This window comes from Orycteropus afer, unplaced genomic scaffold (assembly GCF_000298275.1).
Source record: "Orycteropus afer afer isolate SDZICR_OR568_19922 unplaced genomic scaffold, OryAfe1.0 scaffold00038, whole genome shotgun sequence".
Lineage (NCBI taxonomy): Eukaryota > Metazoa > Chordata > Mammalia > Tubulidentata > Orycteropodidae > Orycteropus > Orycteropus afer.
The window spans coordinates 275,118-291,649 of NW_006921625.1; the positions used below are offsets into that span (position 1 = coordinate 275,118).

The 16,532-nt window shown below is 56.2% G+C and overlaps 1 protein-coding gene across 1 annotated transcript; it reads right to left on the minus strand.

Moving 5' to 3' along the window:
- Positions 1–566: 566 nt before the first annotated feature.
- MTG1 (mitochondrial ribosome associated GTPase 1) lies at positions 567–15,287 on the minus strand. The gene is made up of 13 exons (XM_007936867.1): positions 15,176–15,287; positions 13,977–14,041; positions 12,469–12,573; positions 11,013–11,093; positions 10,177–10,233; positions 9,880–9,970; positions 8,835–8,896; positions 8,345–8,441; positions 7,964–8,045; positions 3,806–3,918; positions 2,675–2,781; positions 754–770; positions 567–702 (listed from the first exon to the last, which is right to left on the minus strand). Exons 1-13 carry the CDS (start codon positions 15,285–15,287, stop codon positions 567–569), a joined length of 1,125 nt encoding a protein of 374 aa, XP_007935058.1.
- Between the last annotated feature and the right edge of the window lie 1,245 nt (positions 15,288–16,532).

The following is a 16,532-nucleotide window of genomic DNA, read 5'->3' on the forward strand; positions in this document are numbered from 1 at the left end:
GTCCCCACCCCCTCGCTGTCCGTAGTGGTGGAGCCCAGAAGGGATACCTGGGTGGTTCCAGCCGCGAGACGGGGCGCGGTACAGCCCCTCCTGAGACGATGGCCGCTCCCTAAGCCCCACTCCATCCCACCTACCAGGGGTGGGCCCCAGAACGACTCCACCTGCCCCAGGGCCGCGGACTCCCCTGGCCAGGAAGGTGCCTGTGGTGGGGGGCCATGTAGGGAAAGCCCACCGGGCCACCTCCAGACATTTCTAAGCACACCTGCCACAGGGCCCCACGGCTTTGCCACCAATCTCTGCCATGCCCAGCCTCACCCAGGCAGACCTCTTGGGAGGCCAGGGCCCACTATCCTGGGGGAAGGGTCTCCTTTCCCTCTGAGCCACTTCACTCCAATGACTTGGAACAAAATTCGTTTAACTCTGCCATCATCTTTGAACTTGAGGTTCACATTCTGGGGTCCAAGTTCCCACCTGGGTTCAAGACAGGAGCTGCCAGTCCCATGAAGAGGCCCTACCTGGGCACAACTGCCTAGCAGTGTGGTCTGGGAGCAATCCTGGTGGCCTCCCTAGGCCAGCAGAGTGGTGTGGGGGCACAGGCGCGGGGCCAGCCTGGTCATCAAGGCCAGGAGCTCGTCAGATACATGGGCCCCAGCGCCCAGAGTGGGTCCCAGCACCAGATGAGCTGCTCCTGTTCCAGGGCACCTAGAACAGTGAGACAGGAGAACGTGGAGCCCCCGGGCCACCATGGCTCACCTGGACACCACAGGACACTGAGGACAGGGCAGAAACCCTGAAGACCCTCAGACCACCAGGAAACGCCACAGGTCCTTACCAAAAGTCATCCCTCCGTGCCCGTCCTCCGCAAAGCTGACACCAGCCTGGTCCACTTACCGAGGGCTGCCAGGGTCTAAGCTGCTTTCCAGATCCCTTCCGGACCTGCTGTAAACGTCTCCCAACTGATGACCGTTCATTCCGAGGTGGGGTAGCTTTTTGCAGCCGCGAGACCTCACCTCCTTCGGTGCTCTGCCCTCCGATCAGCCACCTCAGGACCGAGGCCTGTGCCTTTGACTCAGTCAGTGGACACCAGCATTGAGACTAGCACCTCCCAGGACTGCAGGGACCTGCCCCCCATCTTGGCTCTCCCACAGCTCACATGGTAGACCCGGGGTGGCCTGAACCCAGCATTCCTCTCCAAAGACAGGTACAAAGCTGCCAACCCTGGCTGTGTGCACACTGCTGCCAATGTCCCTGTGACAGATTTCCTTGCTCTACTCCTGACCAGCCAGGAGCAGATCTGCCCAAGTCTGACCACCTCGCCTTGGAGAACTAGTGGTGGTCCTGGAAGTGAGCTTGGCCTTAGTCAGGGCCCACAGCCCAGAGCAGCACATGGACTGCAGCTGTGGGAGTCCTCATCCTCCAGGTGTGAGGTGGAAGAGGTACCCCTGAATCTAGAGTGTCCGTGAAACACCATCCTGACTTCCAGGGGCCTGCCCAGCATTTGGTACCCCTCGGCCAGGCTCCAGTGGGAAGCAGCTGGCACACAGAACGGACAACTGCAAACCGCCGTGTTGTGCTGTGCAACGGTGCACGAGACACGGGAACTATGAGCACAGCCTGGTCTAGGGGGGGTCATGGAAGGGCCCAGCTCAGAACAGGGCCACCACCAGGTAGATCAGGAACCTCTCCTCTATGTCCACCCTACCGATCCCTGTTCTAGAGAGTAGCTGGTGGTGCTCAGGCACCCCAGGCCCATCCAAGCTCAGTGGCAAAGACACTCAGTGACTTGGTCCTAACACAGCACACCCCACTGCTCCTTGGTCAGCCAGCAGGTGCCTAAGATGCCAGGGCCCAGGGCTCTCCTGCACTCCCTGGGTGACCCCTGCTGCCCATACGAAGGAGCACAAAAAGCTAGCTGGTCCTTGATTTTGCCATGATTACTGGAACCACCTGTCTGTGCGTGTGCATTCAAGTGTTGTGAAAATAAAGCGCTGGCTGGTGACACACCTCTGCGACTGCGGGGCTGACTCTGGAGCACAGTCTGAGGCAGGCGCCCTTAGTCACTGGCCTGGTCACAGCCCAGAGCTCCTGCTGTGCAACGGGCTTTAGCAGGTGGCCCAGAACCCGGGGTGTCCCATGTGTGGTCAGCAGAGAGATGCCCTTTTCAATCGGCTTTAATTCGTTCCAGACAACAAAGCCATTACAAGACACTGCACATGAGCACTCAAGGGCCAAGCCCTACCCCAAGTGGGCTCACGAGAAAGCTCAGAGAAGCCAGTGTCCCCCAAGGTCCCCGAAGGCTAGGCCCTACCTTAGCTGGGCTCACGAGACGGCTCAGAGAAGCCACTGTCCACCAAGGTCCCTGAAGGCTAGGCCCTACCCCAGCTGCGCTCATGAGATGGCTCAGAGAAGCCACTGTCCCCCGAGGTCCTCGAGGGCCAGCCCCTACCCTAGCTGGGCTCCCAAAATAGCTCAGAGAAGCCACTGTCCTGCCTGGGGTCCTTGAAGGCCAGGCCCCCTGGCTCAGTCACTGCTCCACCCCTGAGATTCTTGAGGTCCAGACCCCTGGCAGTCACTGTGACCAGGAACTGCGTAGCTGGGCAGAGCAGGGGCCTCCGTGATACAGCAACACCCCCAAATGGAACTGCCAGCCAAGCAAGTGTGACCATCAGGGTACCAGGATGTCTTGGTCCAGCATCACAGGGCCCAGCAGCCCACCGCGGAAGGCCCGCAGGAAGTCGCTGGCTGCTGCAGTGTAGTTGGGCTGCACAACATTCACATCCCCTGTGGGAGGAACAGGGGTATCTGATGTGAGGGTGGGGCACAGGGGGACCCCAGGGCTGGAGAGGATGGGGAGACCCCAGAGTTGGAGGGGAGAGGATGGGGGGACCTCAGGATTAGAGGGGAGAGGATGGGAGGACCCCAGGACTAGAGAGAATGGGGGACCTTAGGACCAGAGAGGACGGGGAACCCCAGGACCAGAGAGATGAGGACGGAGGGACTCCAGGACTGGAGGGGAGAGGATGAGGGGACCCCAGGACTGGAGGGGAGAGGACAGGGGGACCTCAGGACCAAAGAGGATGGGGGACCCCAGGACTGGAGGGGAGAGGACAAGGGGACCCCAGGATCAGAGAGGAGAGGACAGAGGGACCCCAGGACCGGAGAGGAGCAGGGCACCCCAAGACTGGAGAAAGGACGGGGGACCCCAGAACTAGAGAGAACAAGGGGACCTCAGGGCCAGAGAGGACAGGGGTACCTCAGGGCTGGAGGGGAGAGGACGAGGGGACCCCAGGACCGGAAGGGGGGGACCTCAGGATCAGAGGGGAAAGAATGCGGGGACCCCAGGACGAGAGAGGAGAGGATGGGAGGAACACAGGACCAGAGAGAACGGGGGACCCCAGTGCCAGAGGGGAGAGGGTGGGGGAGCCACAGGACTAGAGATAGAGAGGAGAGGACGGGGGACCCCAAGGCCGGAGGGGAGAGGACGGGGGGACCCCAGGGCCAGAGGGGGGACACCAAGGATGTGGGACACCAAGGCTGGAGGGGAAAGGACAGGGCTTAAGGGGTCCTTGTATCTGGAGGTCCTTGCAACCTCCAAAGCACCACTGTCCAGGGTCCGGGTAAAGCAGGTCCAGACTCTGACCCTCTGAAGGTGGAACCAAGAGCCCCCTTCCTCTCTCCCAGGAGCACGTGTTCACTTCAGTGTCCTCCCCCTTCCCCCTGCCTTTTCATCCCTTCTCTGCCCACCTCACCCAGGACCCCTGTGCAGTAGGGGCACCTGGTCTCCCCGCTCCCACACGTCACTCACCGGTGCCCGTGAGCACCTTCACCTTCTGGGTCCTGCCTAGTTTCACAGCCACCCTCTTCAGCACGGTCTCCAGATCATCACAGGCGTTGCCCAGGCCATAGTGCTGCACATACCTGCACAGAAGCAGGTCAGGGGACCAACGCCCAGGGACACACCAGGCAGCTGGCCAGGCCAGTCACCTCCCAAATCAGAGCCCACATTCGGCCATGGACCACCTCCCACGGGTGGGGCCCCACAGTGAGGGTAGTCTCTGGTGAGGCTGGGGTGGAGCCCCGTAGTGAAGGTGGGGTCTGTGTTGAGGGTAGGAGTCCATGGTGTGAGTGAGGGTGGGTATGGTAGTTGAGCTTGTATGTCAACTTGGCTGGGCCTGGTTTTGAGTGGCTGGGCAGCTGGATGTAGTTATTCCCCATGAGGAGATGGGTGATCAACTCGATGGTGGCATCTACTAGAGCAGCTGATGCCTTAGGGATATGGTCTACTTCCAGTGTATAAGTAGCTTTGGGGACAGTCTCTGAGTTTCTGGCATACTTGGACCCTGCATGTAGCCAAGTCTTCATCTCAATGGCCTGCCATGTTGGCTACCGGTCTTGGGATTGTTTCTAGACTTGAACTGGTGACCTGCATGTGGTCTGCTGAGTTTAGAGTTATTTCTGGACTTGAACTAGTGGCCTGCCATGTTGTTTGATAACTTTGGGACTGTCCCATTTTATTTGTCGACCTTGGTTACTGTAAGCTTCAGCAGCCAGCAACTGTCTGAGTTAAGAGAAGCCTCCAGCTTCAGTGGGCTAGAAGCAAGAGGCAGAGCTGAAATCCAAGGTCAAGGGGCTTTCACCCAACCCATAGAGCTGGCACCTTGAACTCAGACTTCTAGCCTCCTAAACTGTAAGAAACTAAATCCCTGTTCCCTGTCTGCTAAAGCTATCCATTTGTGGTACATCTGTTAGAGCACTGCTAGAGGACCCAAACAGTGGGGGTCCTTGTGAGGGTCTAAGCAGGCTGACCCAGCAACAGGCTAAAACCCAGCAATAGTGCAACATGTTTCCAACACTGAGTGAGGGGAAGAGAAAGCTCTCTTGACAGAAATGCCACCCCAACCTGAGAAGCCCCAGGGGAGCCTGAGAAGCCCCCCCACAAGGAGCTGCAACCCTGCTGGGTGACACAGAGCAAGTCAAGAGTTCCTGGACCCAGAGCCTCACATGCAGAAGGCCAGGATGGAGAGCCACCTCACAGCTCACGCAGAGGCAGACACTGCCCCATAAGGTTTCCAAGGCTATGAATCTACCGCAGCAGACAACCTCATCCTTGTCCCAAGAGCGGCTGGTAGGTTTCAACCACCAACCTTCTGGATAGCAGCAAAGGCTTTTAAGCACTACACTACCAGAGCTCCCTAAGGTATGAAAAGAAAACTATTCACACACCTCATCTTCAATTAGGACCTGCACACAGAACATACACAGAACTTACACCACTCAGCAGCAAGAGAAGCAACTCGGTTTAAAAAAAAAAAAAAAGTGGGCCAGAAAATCAAAGACCCATGGAAGCAATTAGTCCAAAGGACTCATGGGCCATGGGAACCTCAGTCTCCACGACCCTGAGACAGAAGAACTAGATGGTGCCCAGCTGCCACTGCCACCCACTCAGAAAAAGATCAAAATTTGGAGATCCTGCATACAGTGGGAGAACAATGTGGAACAAAACTCAAAATCTCAGAAAAGACCAGGTTTAGTGGACTGACAGAGCCTGCTGAAACCCCCGAGACTAAGGCCCCTAATCAGCCTTCAGGTCTGGCAGTGTAGTAAATTACTTAGTGTGGCTTTTCTACCCATAAGTCTTTGTAAACTAGGGATTTGCTATGAGCAACTGAGGAGCTCCTGATTGCTGAAGTTGTCCACCTGGAATATTTCTGTTGGGAGTGGCACAAAACAATGTTCTGGGAGATGCCCACTCTCTCTCAGGTGCTTAGAGTTCTGATGCTGTGATTGGCTAGTTTGACCACCCTGCCGGGCTCAAAAGGAGGCCTCCTAGAGGCAGAACTCTCTCTGACTGCTGGTTGAGGAAGACGTGCTGCTGAAAGAGACACGGGCTCCTGAGACACGCGTTGCTGGGAAAGAGACGCAAGAGACATGCATTGCTGAGTGAGACACTGAGGGACCAGCACTGCTGGGAAAGAGACTGTGAGAGACTGTTGGCTGAGGGATGGTGGGCTGAGAGAGAGACTGGGCATTTCTCCTGAACTCCAATTGTAGCCTGGTGCTTCCCTAATAAATTTCATAATCTGTGAATTCTGTGTGGCCACTGCAGCGAATTACCGAACCCAGGAGAGAGGTGGTGGGTGCTTTGGGATGAACAGTCGGTGAAAGGGCTGGAGGGAGGCCGCATGTCCGGCCTTGCAGTAATAGGCCTTGGGTTACTGCTGGTAATCCTGTCTTCCTCTTGTGGGATTAGAGGAGGTCAGAACATGTGGCCTCCTTGCTGTTTTTGCAGGCCTGGAATTGAAGTCACCCTCTGGCCTAACTTCTAGCCAAATAACAGACAGGCCCAAGAGGTGAACCATTACACCAGGGAGGTGCACTCCTTAGAACAATCAACCAGGGGAGATCAGAAGGGCAGTATTTGCACAGGAAGACAGCTCAGAGGATAGGAATGCACAGGAAAAAAGGACACAGGGAAAAGGTAACCACAGGGAGGAAGTGGGAAGAGAGCTGTTACATGGTGGGGACTGCAATGAATGTCATGAAACAAAATGTTCATGAACTGTTGAAAGAAAAATGAATTTGCTCTGTAAACTTCCACCCAAATCACAAGAGGGAAAAAAAAAAAAGCGTGCCAAAGATTTGAATGGACACTTCCTCAAAGAAGATATACAGATGACAAACACGCACGTGAAAGATGTTCCGCATCCTTAAAAAAAAAACAAACAAGCCCACTGCCATCGAGTCAGACCCGACTCATAGCGACCCCTCCTCCTTGGGTTTCCGAGGTGTTATCACTACAGATATAGACTGCCCAGCCTTCTTTCTGAGGAGTGGCTGGTGGGTTTGAACTGCCAGCCTTCTAGCTACTGCAAATTACAACCATACACAACACAAGGGCACACTCACTACACCTGAACCAAAACCACTGCTGTGGAGTCCATTCCAGCTCGGTGATCCTGCAGGACAGAGCAGAACTGCTCCCACAGGATTTCCAAGGCTGTCATCTTTATGGAAGCTAAGTGCCACATCTTTCTCCCACAGAGCAGCTAGTGGGTTCAACTGCCAACCTTCTGATTAGCAGGCAAATGCTTCAGCCACTGCACCACCAGAGCTGCTCCACTCACCCACTCAAACCAAAACAAAACCCACTGCCACTGAATCGGTTCTGACTCACAGCAACCCCCACTGAGTTTCCAAGGCTGTAAATTTTCATGGAAACAGACTGCCTCCTCTTTCTTCTGCAGAGCAGCTGGGAGGTTCAAACCACCAACCTTGTGGTTAGCAGCCAAATGCCTCAATCACTACACCACCAGAGCTCCTTCCACACACCCACCAGATGGAGTAAAATCCAGAGTGATCGCAGCAAGTGCTGGTGAGGATGTGGGAGAGCCAGACGCCCTCTGCTGGTGAGATGTAAAATGGCGCAACAGCTCTGGACCGGAGTTTTGTCAGTTTCCTACAAAGTCAAACACAGGCCTGCCACATGACTAGCCACTCCACTCTTAGGTATTTACCTAAAAGAAGTAAAAGCACACGGCCACTCACAACTTCCACACAGAGTGTCCACTACAGTCATGAACTGCCAATGGCCCAAACAGCCACCACAAGGAGGTGGACAGACAGACAACAGCATAAGCCACCAGGAGCACTCTCAGCGATAAACACACGAACTGCTGACGCACGCAACAAGTGGGCTGAGCAGGAGTCACACAGAGAGGACACACCAACCCCAAGTGTCACAGATCATGACTGGATGCGTATCAGTGGGTGTGGGGGAGTGTGGGCATAGGAAGCAGCTGTAGTGACCAAATTGACTGAGATGATGGTCTCGTGTCGGAGCTCGTCAGGCTGTTCATCTTAAATATGTCACAGTGCCCTGTCAGTCACCCTAACAGTGCCTTCTGTTACACGGAACCCAGGGGAGAGGACAGGAGAGCCGCCTGCCCCCCACACTGCCCCTTACCTGAAGAGCTGGTGCTTGTTGAAAGTGTACAGGAGATAGTCAGCCATGGTCTCCTCACCCACCAAGTGGTCCAACACGGTTCCTGGGAGGATCACCAGCAGAAGGTGAGTCCCAGAGCAGCCCAGCTGTGCACCCACTGCACTCTGGTCCACCCCCAGCCCAGCCCTGCTGGCCAACAGAAGATGACACCTGCCCTCAGGGCCTGGACCACATCACCTGACCAGGCTCCTCCCTCAGGGTCTGAAGGGTGCCCGGGCGCTGGCTGGGAACCACCACTGCACCATGGCTTAGAATCCCTCTGCAGCAGCAAAGGTCTAACAGCCCCGCCCAGTCTGGGGGTCCCTAGGTGGTACCCTAAGGTGGGGGGACAGTGTAACTCACCACATACAGCCAGCTTCAGGCCTGTCTCCACATTCTCAATCCGAGGGGCCAGCACCCCAGGAGTATCCAGCAGGAACACCAGGGGTCGCTCACACACCTGAGCGGACAGGGGGCCATCAGGCCAAGGACAGCCTCCACCCCACCCACTTCATGGAGCCTCAGGGCAGCTGGACCTGGAGTTAGGCCAGGTTTCCCAGGCTTGGATGAGGTACCCAACACACAGCCCATGCCACCATCACCAAGCCCAGAATGCCCCAGAGGCTTGAACCCCCAACCAAAGGCGAGACAAACGAGGGCATGAGCTCCCAAGCAGCTCTCTCACCTTCCAGGGAAGGCACAGGGTGCCTGGGGGCTGGGAGGAGCCAACGCTCTGCCTGGATGCTATGTGGCCTCCCAGCAGAAGCATGGGAGGTAGGGGGGCATCACCTAATGAGCCTCAGAAAACACCTATCGTGGGAGCAGGGGCTCTGGCCCCACACCAGTGCTGTACCTGAATTCTGGACATCACAGCTCTGGTGATCCCAGGATGGCCGCCCACCCTGGTGGCTTTTCCTGCAGGACACAAAGGGTCAGGTGTGCAGTGAACACACAGGCAAGGTGCAGAGACCGCAGAATCCACAACAAAGGACATGTGTGGGACCAAGAGGGTCTGGCCAGACAGACCTACCCGCAGGTCCAGTGAGCATCCCTATCTGGACCCCTTCACATCCACCCCAGATCAGCTCACGCAGGCGGTGCTGGGGAGGGGGGGTGTGCAGTTCTACAGGGCTCCCACAGCCTGCAGCTCACACCCCAGCACCCAAGAAGGTCAGAGGTTATCCCCTCTGTACTTGGGAAGCCAGGCAGAGCCTGCATTCTACACACATGCCACAGAGGCCTGGCCACAGGGCAAGACTCCCAGTGTGTTCTCTGGGGAGAAAACCAGGCCTGCCCCCCTCAGGACCCAGCTCACGATGCCCTAAGGAGGGGCTGCTCCAAGCCTAGTACAGTCAGTTCCAGTCAGAAGGACCTGGCCATTGTGTTCTGAACCAAGACCAGTGACCAAGCCAAGGAGACACCCTGAGGGCTCAGAGCTGCAAAGATGACAGGCATCTCAGAGAACATCCTGGCACATGCAGCAGGACGGACAGACACACAGCACCCAAGGCCACTGCTGGAGGTGAAGCCATGTCATTTTCCACATGTTTCTGACACCTCCAGACATGCTGGTTAGGAAGTCGGCCTTCCTGCCTAACACTCAAAGCCCATCTGTGTGCTGTGTGAATTACGTAAATCACGAGGATTGAAATAAACAAGAAACTAAAATCATCAAAGTCTAGAAAAATCATCTTCTCACCACAGATCTTAAAACAGAACACAAATTAAGTATAACACCTGAAGCAGACGGTGAGGTCTCTCACAAGTCAGACTGCTAAGTGAGAAGAGACACAGGACAATCCCCAATGCCCTGGAAAACCCACACTAGGGCCTGCTATGGCCTCACGATCCTCAACACCCCTTGTGCCTCTAGGACAAGGACACGGAGTCCACAGTACCTTTCCTGAGATGCAGCCTCCTGATGGAGTTGATGAGGGAGGACTTGCCCACGTTGGGGATCCCAATCACCATCACGCAGTACTCCAGGTTCTGCGGGGCCAGGAGAACAGGGTCACCATCCCTCTCATACTCAGATCTCCGGCCTGGCCATGAAAGGGAGCCCACCCCAGGCCATTCCTGAAGCCCCGCCAATCTCAGTGGGGACAGTCTAAGCCCTTCTTTTGAGGTCTCCGGTCATCAGGAGAGACAGGTGGTAAACAAACCTCTCCCTTCCCAGACTGCACCCCAAAACGCACCTCTCCTCGGTGATAGCGGCAGCTGCTCCCAATCAACTCTGTGACCATCGGGATGATCTGCAAGCACAGAGACACATGGACAACAGGACATACATAGATACACACTGACACATGCACGCTGACAGGACACACACGTAGGCCATACACACACATGTGCACTCACATGCACCAGGACACACATGCAGGCCATACACAGACACACACACACGAGGACACACACATGCACCAGGACGCCCACACAGGCCATACACAGACACACACACACAGAGCATGCACACATGCGCACACGTGCACTCACACACGATGCAATCTCAAAGGGGCACCCCGAAGCCATCTTCCTGCCCTCTCTGAATAAGGACAACAGCACCCAAAGTCCCCCGTCCGTTCCTCTCTCAGAGGAACAGCCAGAGGTCTCCCTGACCACAATGAGATTGTCCCCTTCTGCAGGCACCAGGCTCCAGCACAGCCACCTGCACTCTGCCCCATGGCTGCTGTCACAGTGAAGCTGTGGCTGGTGGGGTCACCACACCAGCCCTCTCCCATCACCCTGACGAGCAGTGCTGTCTCCCCGGGGGGCCTTCTAATGAACTGTCCGGCAAGGTTCTGCAGATACACCAGGCAAAGTGAGCTCCTGGACATCCCAAAACATTTCACACTAAGGACACTCTCCACCGCCTGCCTCGTGCTCACCCCACACACATCAGTGCTCAGCGGCCGCTCCGGCCCTCAGGCCACAAGGCACTCCCAGGACTGCTCCTCACGGAGCTCGCCCTCTGTGACATCACCTGCAGTGTACTCAGGCAGAAGCAGGTCCGGTTCAGCGGAGCCACACCTACCTGCCCGACGTTTTCATCCTTCACACAGTTGGTAAAAATGACATTTTTCAAGCCTTCTCCTTCTAAGTGCTGCCGAATTTTCTGAAAGAGGCAAATGTTTCCATTTTAAATAGGAAATAAAACCATCGCAGCATCGTGGCCTTCAGGCTGCCCAGCCAGTGACATGCTTGCCTTCCTACAGTCCACACAGATTTAAGGGCAGAGCACTACTGACGACACTCAAAAGTCTCAACTCAGATGAGTGACTGAAAGCACTAGTGATAAATGATACTCGGCAAGTGAGCGGCACACGAGCATTCTGTCCTCAGAACGCGAGGGTTAAGGCGTCATGTCTCCAGGCACGCGTCCTGGGCCGCTATGGAAGTGGCCACCTGCTCATATTCCCGAGGACCAAAGGACCCTCACGGCTCAGCATCTAATGCATCCCTGGGGACCTCACAGTGGAAAGACCTGAGTCATGTGGCTGGGTCTCAGTAACTCAAACGGCCATGATGAACCAAATAAGCTGACCCAAGTTCTCATGGCTGCCACCCAGCGAAGATCCTGCCCTAGGAGCAGGCCAGAGGATAGACACATGCCAGCCAGACACCCACACTTTGCTAAGGATTTGATAGGCAAGTCGGCGGAGAGACACACACCAGCCTGACACTCACCCTTTGCTAAGGATCTGATGATATAACAACAAAAAAAGACAGATGCTTCAAAGGTGACATTTCCAAAGTCCTCAAGCTTCCATTACCCCTGGACACGTGGAAAATGTTCAACACTGGGGTCACCGTGTCCTGATGCTGCTGCCAAAGAGCTGACCGGCCTGGGCCTCATCTATCACTTTGTAAGGGATTAAACTCACAGACCCTGTGCTGTGTGGAGGGCAGCCAACGGTGGGCTAGAACCCAGGGCTCCCCACGGCTGTTGAGCTGGTGAGCACAGACACCAGAACCGCCAGGTCAGCCTACTCAGAACTATAGCCACTCACCACATGCAGCCACTGGGATTTAATTAAACTTCAAAATCAGATCAGGTTTTGGTCAACGACATGAGACAAAGTATATGTGAACTGCTGTATGAAAAGTGAATTTACTCTGTAAATCTTCACCCAAATCAAAATAAAATTAAAAAAAAAAAAAAAAAAATCAAATCAGGTGTGAAAGTCAGCACCTTGGCCATGGCTGCCACAACAGTACTAACAGCCTATGTGGCCAGGGTGGCCACGGTAGCACCTCATCATGGAGCTCACTGGCTGCAAGGATACCCATCCAGGCCCACCGGCACGGCCTGTCCACTGCAACAGAAGTCACCCTACAAAGCAGCAGGTGCATCCTACCATCCTGGGTTGCAAGAACCCACACTGAACCCTTTGTGCCACCGAGAAGGGACTCACAGACACTTTGTACTGAGACTGTACGATGCAGGAGGCCCTGGGAGATGTTGATGTGGCTGAGAGGAAGGCCCTCACCTGCTGCTCCCGGAGATCGGCCAAGTCCATCTTGTTGAGGACAAGCAGATGTGGCTTGAGGCCCAGGGTCTCCTGGAACAGAGGGTTGCGGCCCGAAAGTGGGATGTTGCGAAATTAAGGAAGAATCCTTTGACACTTCACCAGCTATCACGTGCCTGAGCACATCTGTGGTACGGCCTAGTACCCTTCAGAAAGACACCTCTGACCAGGGCCAGCCAAGCCCATGCTCAGAGCCTCCCCTCTGCCGAGTAGGGTGAGATGGGCAGGCAGGGCAGTGGGCCACCACAGGGCTTTGCAGGCACTGGCAATGAGACAATAACAACATAAACAGAACTAAGCTTAGACAAAGGTTCTGTAACTAGATCGCCAGTTAGTGGCCAAGCACACACGCTCAACACAGGTGTGTAGGTCGCTCAAAAGTAGTTGTCACCACAAAGCCTCTCACACCCACGATCACCTCCAGTGACTGCCCAGGACCACCAGGCCTCCAGCCCATCTACTCCCTCCCAAATCATCCTGACCCACCCCTCTGCACACTGCAGGCCCCTCCTTCTCTCAGCCAGACCCCTGGCACTCACTTGGGGGGTCCCACCTAGTGTGACAACTGCACAGGCTCCCTGCCTGGTGCCTCCTAATCTCTCCTCTCCCAGCCAGCTGTAAGACCTGTAAGACCCCAGCCTCTGGCATGCCCTCTCTGTGCACAGCATTCCACACCACACAGCAAAGGGACTTTACAAAAAGGCACACTTCCTCTGAGAGGTCTACCAGTCCCAAGGTAATGCAGAGCCCGACTCCCTCGCCTTGGGTGTAACAGGGGCCACAATCCCCACTCGGGAGTCCATCCTCAGGGCTTCTCAGAGGCCTGGTGAGAGGGGCAGAACACCATGAGGAAGGAAAATCACCCTGTCATCACAGTACACTGACAACTGCCCGTCACTGTCTAATGAGCACATACAAAGCTGCTGACAGTTTCATCTTCCCCAAGCTCCTGTGGATTAAGGCAGCTGGCCAGTTATAGTCCTCCCCCAACCTCGCCGTAGGAGGAAGATCTGAATGCGGTGCAAACACATGCTCTGAGAAATAAGCTCACTGATGAAGCCAGCTACCCCTGCTGAGGCAGCCCTTAGCACAGGAGGAAGCTGCAGTCAGGCCAGGGGACACCGAGTCCTGCTTGGAGAAGCCCACGGCCAGAGCTGATTCATGGCCTAGACACACTGGTTAGAAGGCCTGGGAAGAGGACCCTACTCACGCATCAATGGGGAGTTTCAAAGACATACGCTGCCCAGATCCCACAGCAGAAACTCTGCTTGAACTGGTATGCAACGGGACCAGGCCCAGGTGTTCAAAAATCGTCCTGGTAACTGTACCAACTCACGGTGAGGCCCCACTTGAAATGCCAAAGACCAGCCCAGGGGGCTGCAGGCCTCTGTGGGCCCAGGCAGGGAGGAGGGTGAGGACAAGGGAACCACCAGGAACGCTTCCGCTGCCCCTGTCCCACGGAAGGATATCCGGGCGTCATGGACCTCGATGATGCAGTCCACCAGCTTGAGGCTACTCTGCATCCTCTTCAGCCCTGGAAGGCAAGAAAACGGCCTGAGCAGAGGTTTCATGACGCTTAACGCAGAGCTGATTTCAACGGAATCGTGGAAACTGCACCTTCAACCACCAAGAAAGAATGCACCTCAGGAGCACGAGGCAGCAGCAAGGACGGGCTAGGGGCCCTCCACTCCGAGCCTTGCCCTTCTAGGGGACGGTGCACCCGCAGTCAGTAAGCACCGGCTGAGCGCCCTCCAAACAGAGTCTTCTTCTCTAGGGGGCCGTGCACCCGCAGTCAGCAGGAGGCTGCGCGGAAGGCTGACACTCGCTGGAGGAACCAGAGCTCTCTAGGCGGGGAGGGGGTGCTGGGGGAGGGGTAACGGGAATGGCAGACGCAACACTGAGGACAAGAGTTCTGGTAGCATAATGCCTAAGGCACTTGACTGCTAACCAGAAGGCTGGCAGTTCAAACCCACCAGGCACTCCTCGGGAGGAAGGCTGGGCAATCTAGTTCTGTAGTGACACTGCCTCGAAACCCCAAGGAGGGGTCGCTATGAGTGGGGTCGACTCCACGGCACATAACAACACCACGACTGAGGACTGCACGACCCACGTCTTTTTAAGACTCTGACAGAAAGCAGTGAGAACCAAATCCTAGACACGCCCCCAGACACGCTGAGGCATCGCGGTGATGGGCGAAGCTGCAACCCGCTCCGAGCCCCATCAGCCCACGGGTTTATTCCTCAAAGGGCAGAGTTGTGCGGGGTGGCCTCCAGGGCGAAGCGCTCCACGACGAGCCGAAAGGTCGGCAGGCTGGACGAACCCAGCCAGGGACCTCGGGACCCAGCACAACGAGCCGCTTCCGGGTGGCAGCCCCGAGAACCCTGCGAGGAACGTCTAGCAACTTTTCGGACACGTGCGCAACAGCGGCGCAGCGGCCTGCGTGGCCTCAGAGAAAGCAGAGCGGCTCGGACCGGGAGGCACGGCGGCCGGTCCCTCCAGTCCAGTGGCTGCTCGGTCCGGGCTCCGAGGCACAAGCCGAGCCCCGTGTCCGGGGAAGGGGCACCGGCAGCCCAGGGAGGACTAGCCCTGTTCCGCTCGCCGCCGGAACCCCCTTCCCCACCACTCAGGACCCTAAGGAACGAGCTCCTGCCGCCTGCGCAGCGCTCACCCTTGGCCATGTGACCCGGGAACCAACGAGCCACATCACGGCCGCCCAGGGGAAAGTTCTCCCGCCAGGAGAATCGGGCCGCGCTGCCAAGGGCGCGCGGAAACAACCTCATGGCGCCACTGTCCCAGGAACACCTTCGCCGCGCACGGGCCGCTCCGCCAGCGCATCTCCTCCGCCGGGCGGCAGACCAGCCACTGGGGTTCCGGCGCGCAGAGGTTCCGCACTGCGGACCGCGCATGCGCACGACAGTCCGGGATGGGCGACCCGGGGGCCCGGGCGGGCTGCGAACCCGACCCGCGCTGCACATCAAGGCCGCGGACGTGGGAGCCTTCAGCCACCCAGGCTTGTTTAAATAATTAAGCTCTGTTACAGTTAGAAATCCCAGATCTTTCTTAAGCTTATGCTAAGCATACGTTTAACATAACTCAGCAGTCACCTGTCGGTGGGGTGCGGTTTACAAACTTGGTTGGAGACTTTACATCTCTTTTAAAAATGTCAGACCTTCATTTTTCCTTTTCAGTGGCTTGGATGGAACAAATATGCCCTCTCCAAAGACTTGCTGCAATCCTGCTAAAGGAAACTTGGTGCTACAGCGAATCTGGAATTCTCTGACACATTCCAACAGGACCGTAGGGACATGGGAAGCTAAGCGAACACACAGCCACACGTTCAGTCACGTATCACACCTAACCGGTCTGATTTTTGAACCGAGCTTCTGATACTCAGATTCTTTCTCAACAGACATTCACCCCCTGTGGCTTTGGTGCCTACTAAGCTCCTAACGCCTGCTCCTGGGGTTAGCTGTGTCCTCGCCTGGGGGGACAGGGGCCCTTCCAGGAGCTTCCAGGCTGACCCGGGGTTGACTTAAATACCTCAGACCCCAGTTCCCCTCCCTCCAAGACGGCCGGCCTTCCTTTCCGCACACAAACCTCCCAGAGGCAGATGGACTGACAGAGTTTCAGTCTACAGTGAAGGTCCTTGGACTCAGGGACGCTTGTATTCTCAGTCCAGGGACTGTAAGTGAAGATAAAACCCTGCTCAATTCTGGATCTCTCTCACATGCAAGGGAGCTCTGGTAGCATAGTGCCTAAGGCATTTGACTGCTAACCAGAAGGCTGGTGGTTCAAACCCACCAGCCACTCCTCGGAAGAAAGATTGGGCAATCTACTTCCGCAGTGATACTGTCTTAGAAAACCCAAGGAGGGCTCACTATGAGTAGAGTCCGACTCCACGGCAGTGGGTTTGGTTTTGGTTTGGTTCTCGCATGCAAAACCGCCCTACAGAACCACAGCCAAGCACAGGCACTGAGCACCAGGTCATATTAAGTCTGCAGGAGGAAACTGGCTCGTGGGATAGG

Coding starts and splice junctions, on each gene's coding strand:
- MTG1 (XM_007936867.1), bottom strand. CDS start 15,287: ATGAGGTTGTTTCCGCGCGCCCTTGGCAGCGCGGCCCGATTCTCCTGG. Junction 3,919..7,963: donor AACAAGCACCAGCTCTTCAG/GTAAGGGGCAGT, acceptor GCTTCTGTGCAG/GTATGTGCAGCACTATGGCC. Junction 2,782..3,805: donor GAAGGTGCTCACGGGCACCG/GTGAGTGACGTG, acceptor TTCCTCCCACAG/GGGATGTGAATGTTGTGCAG.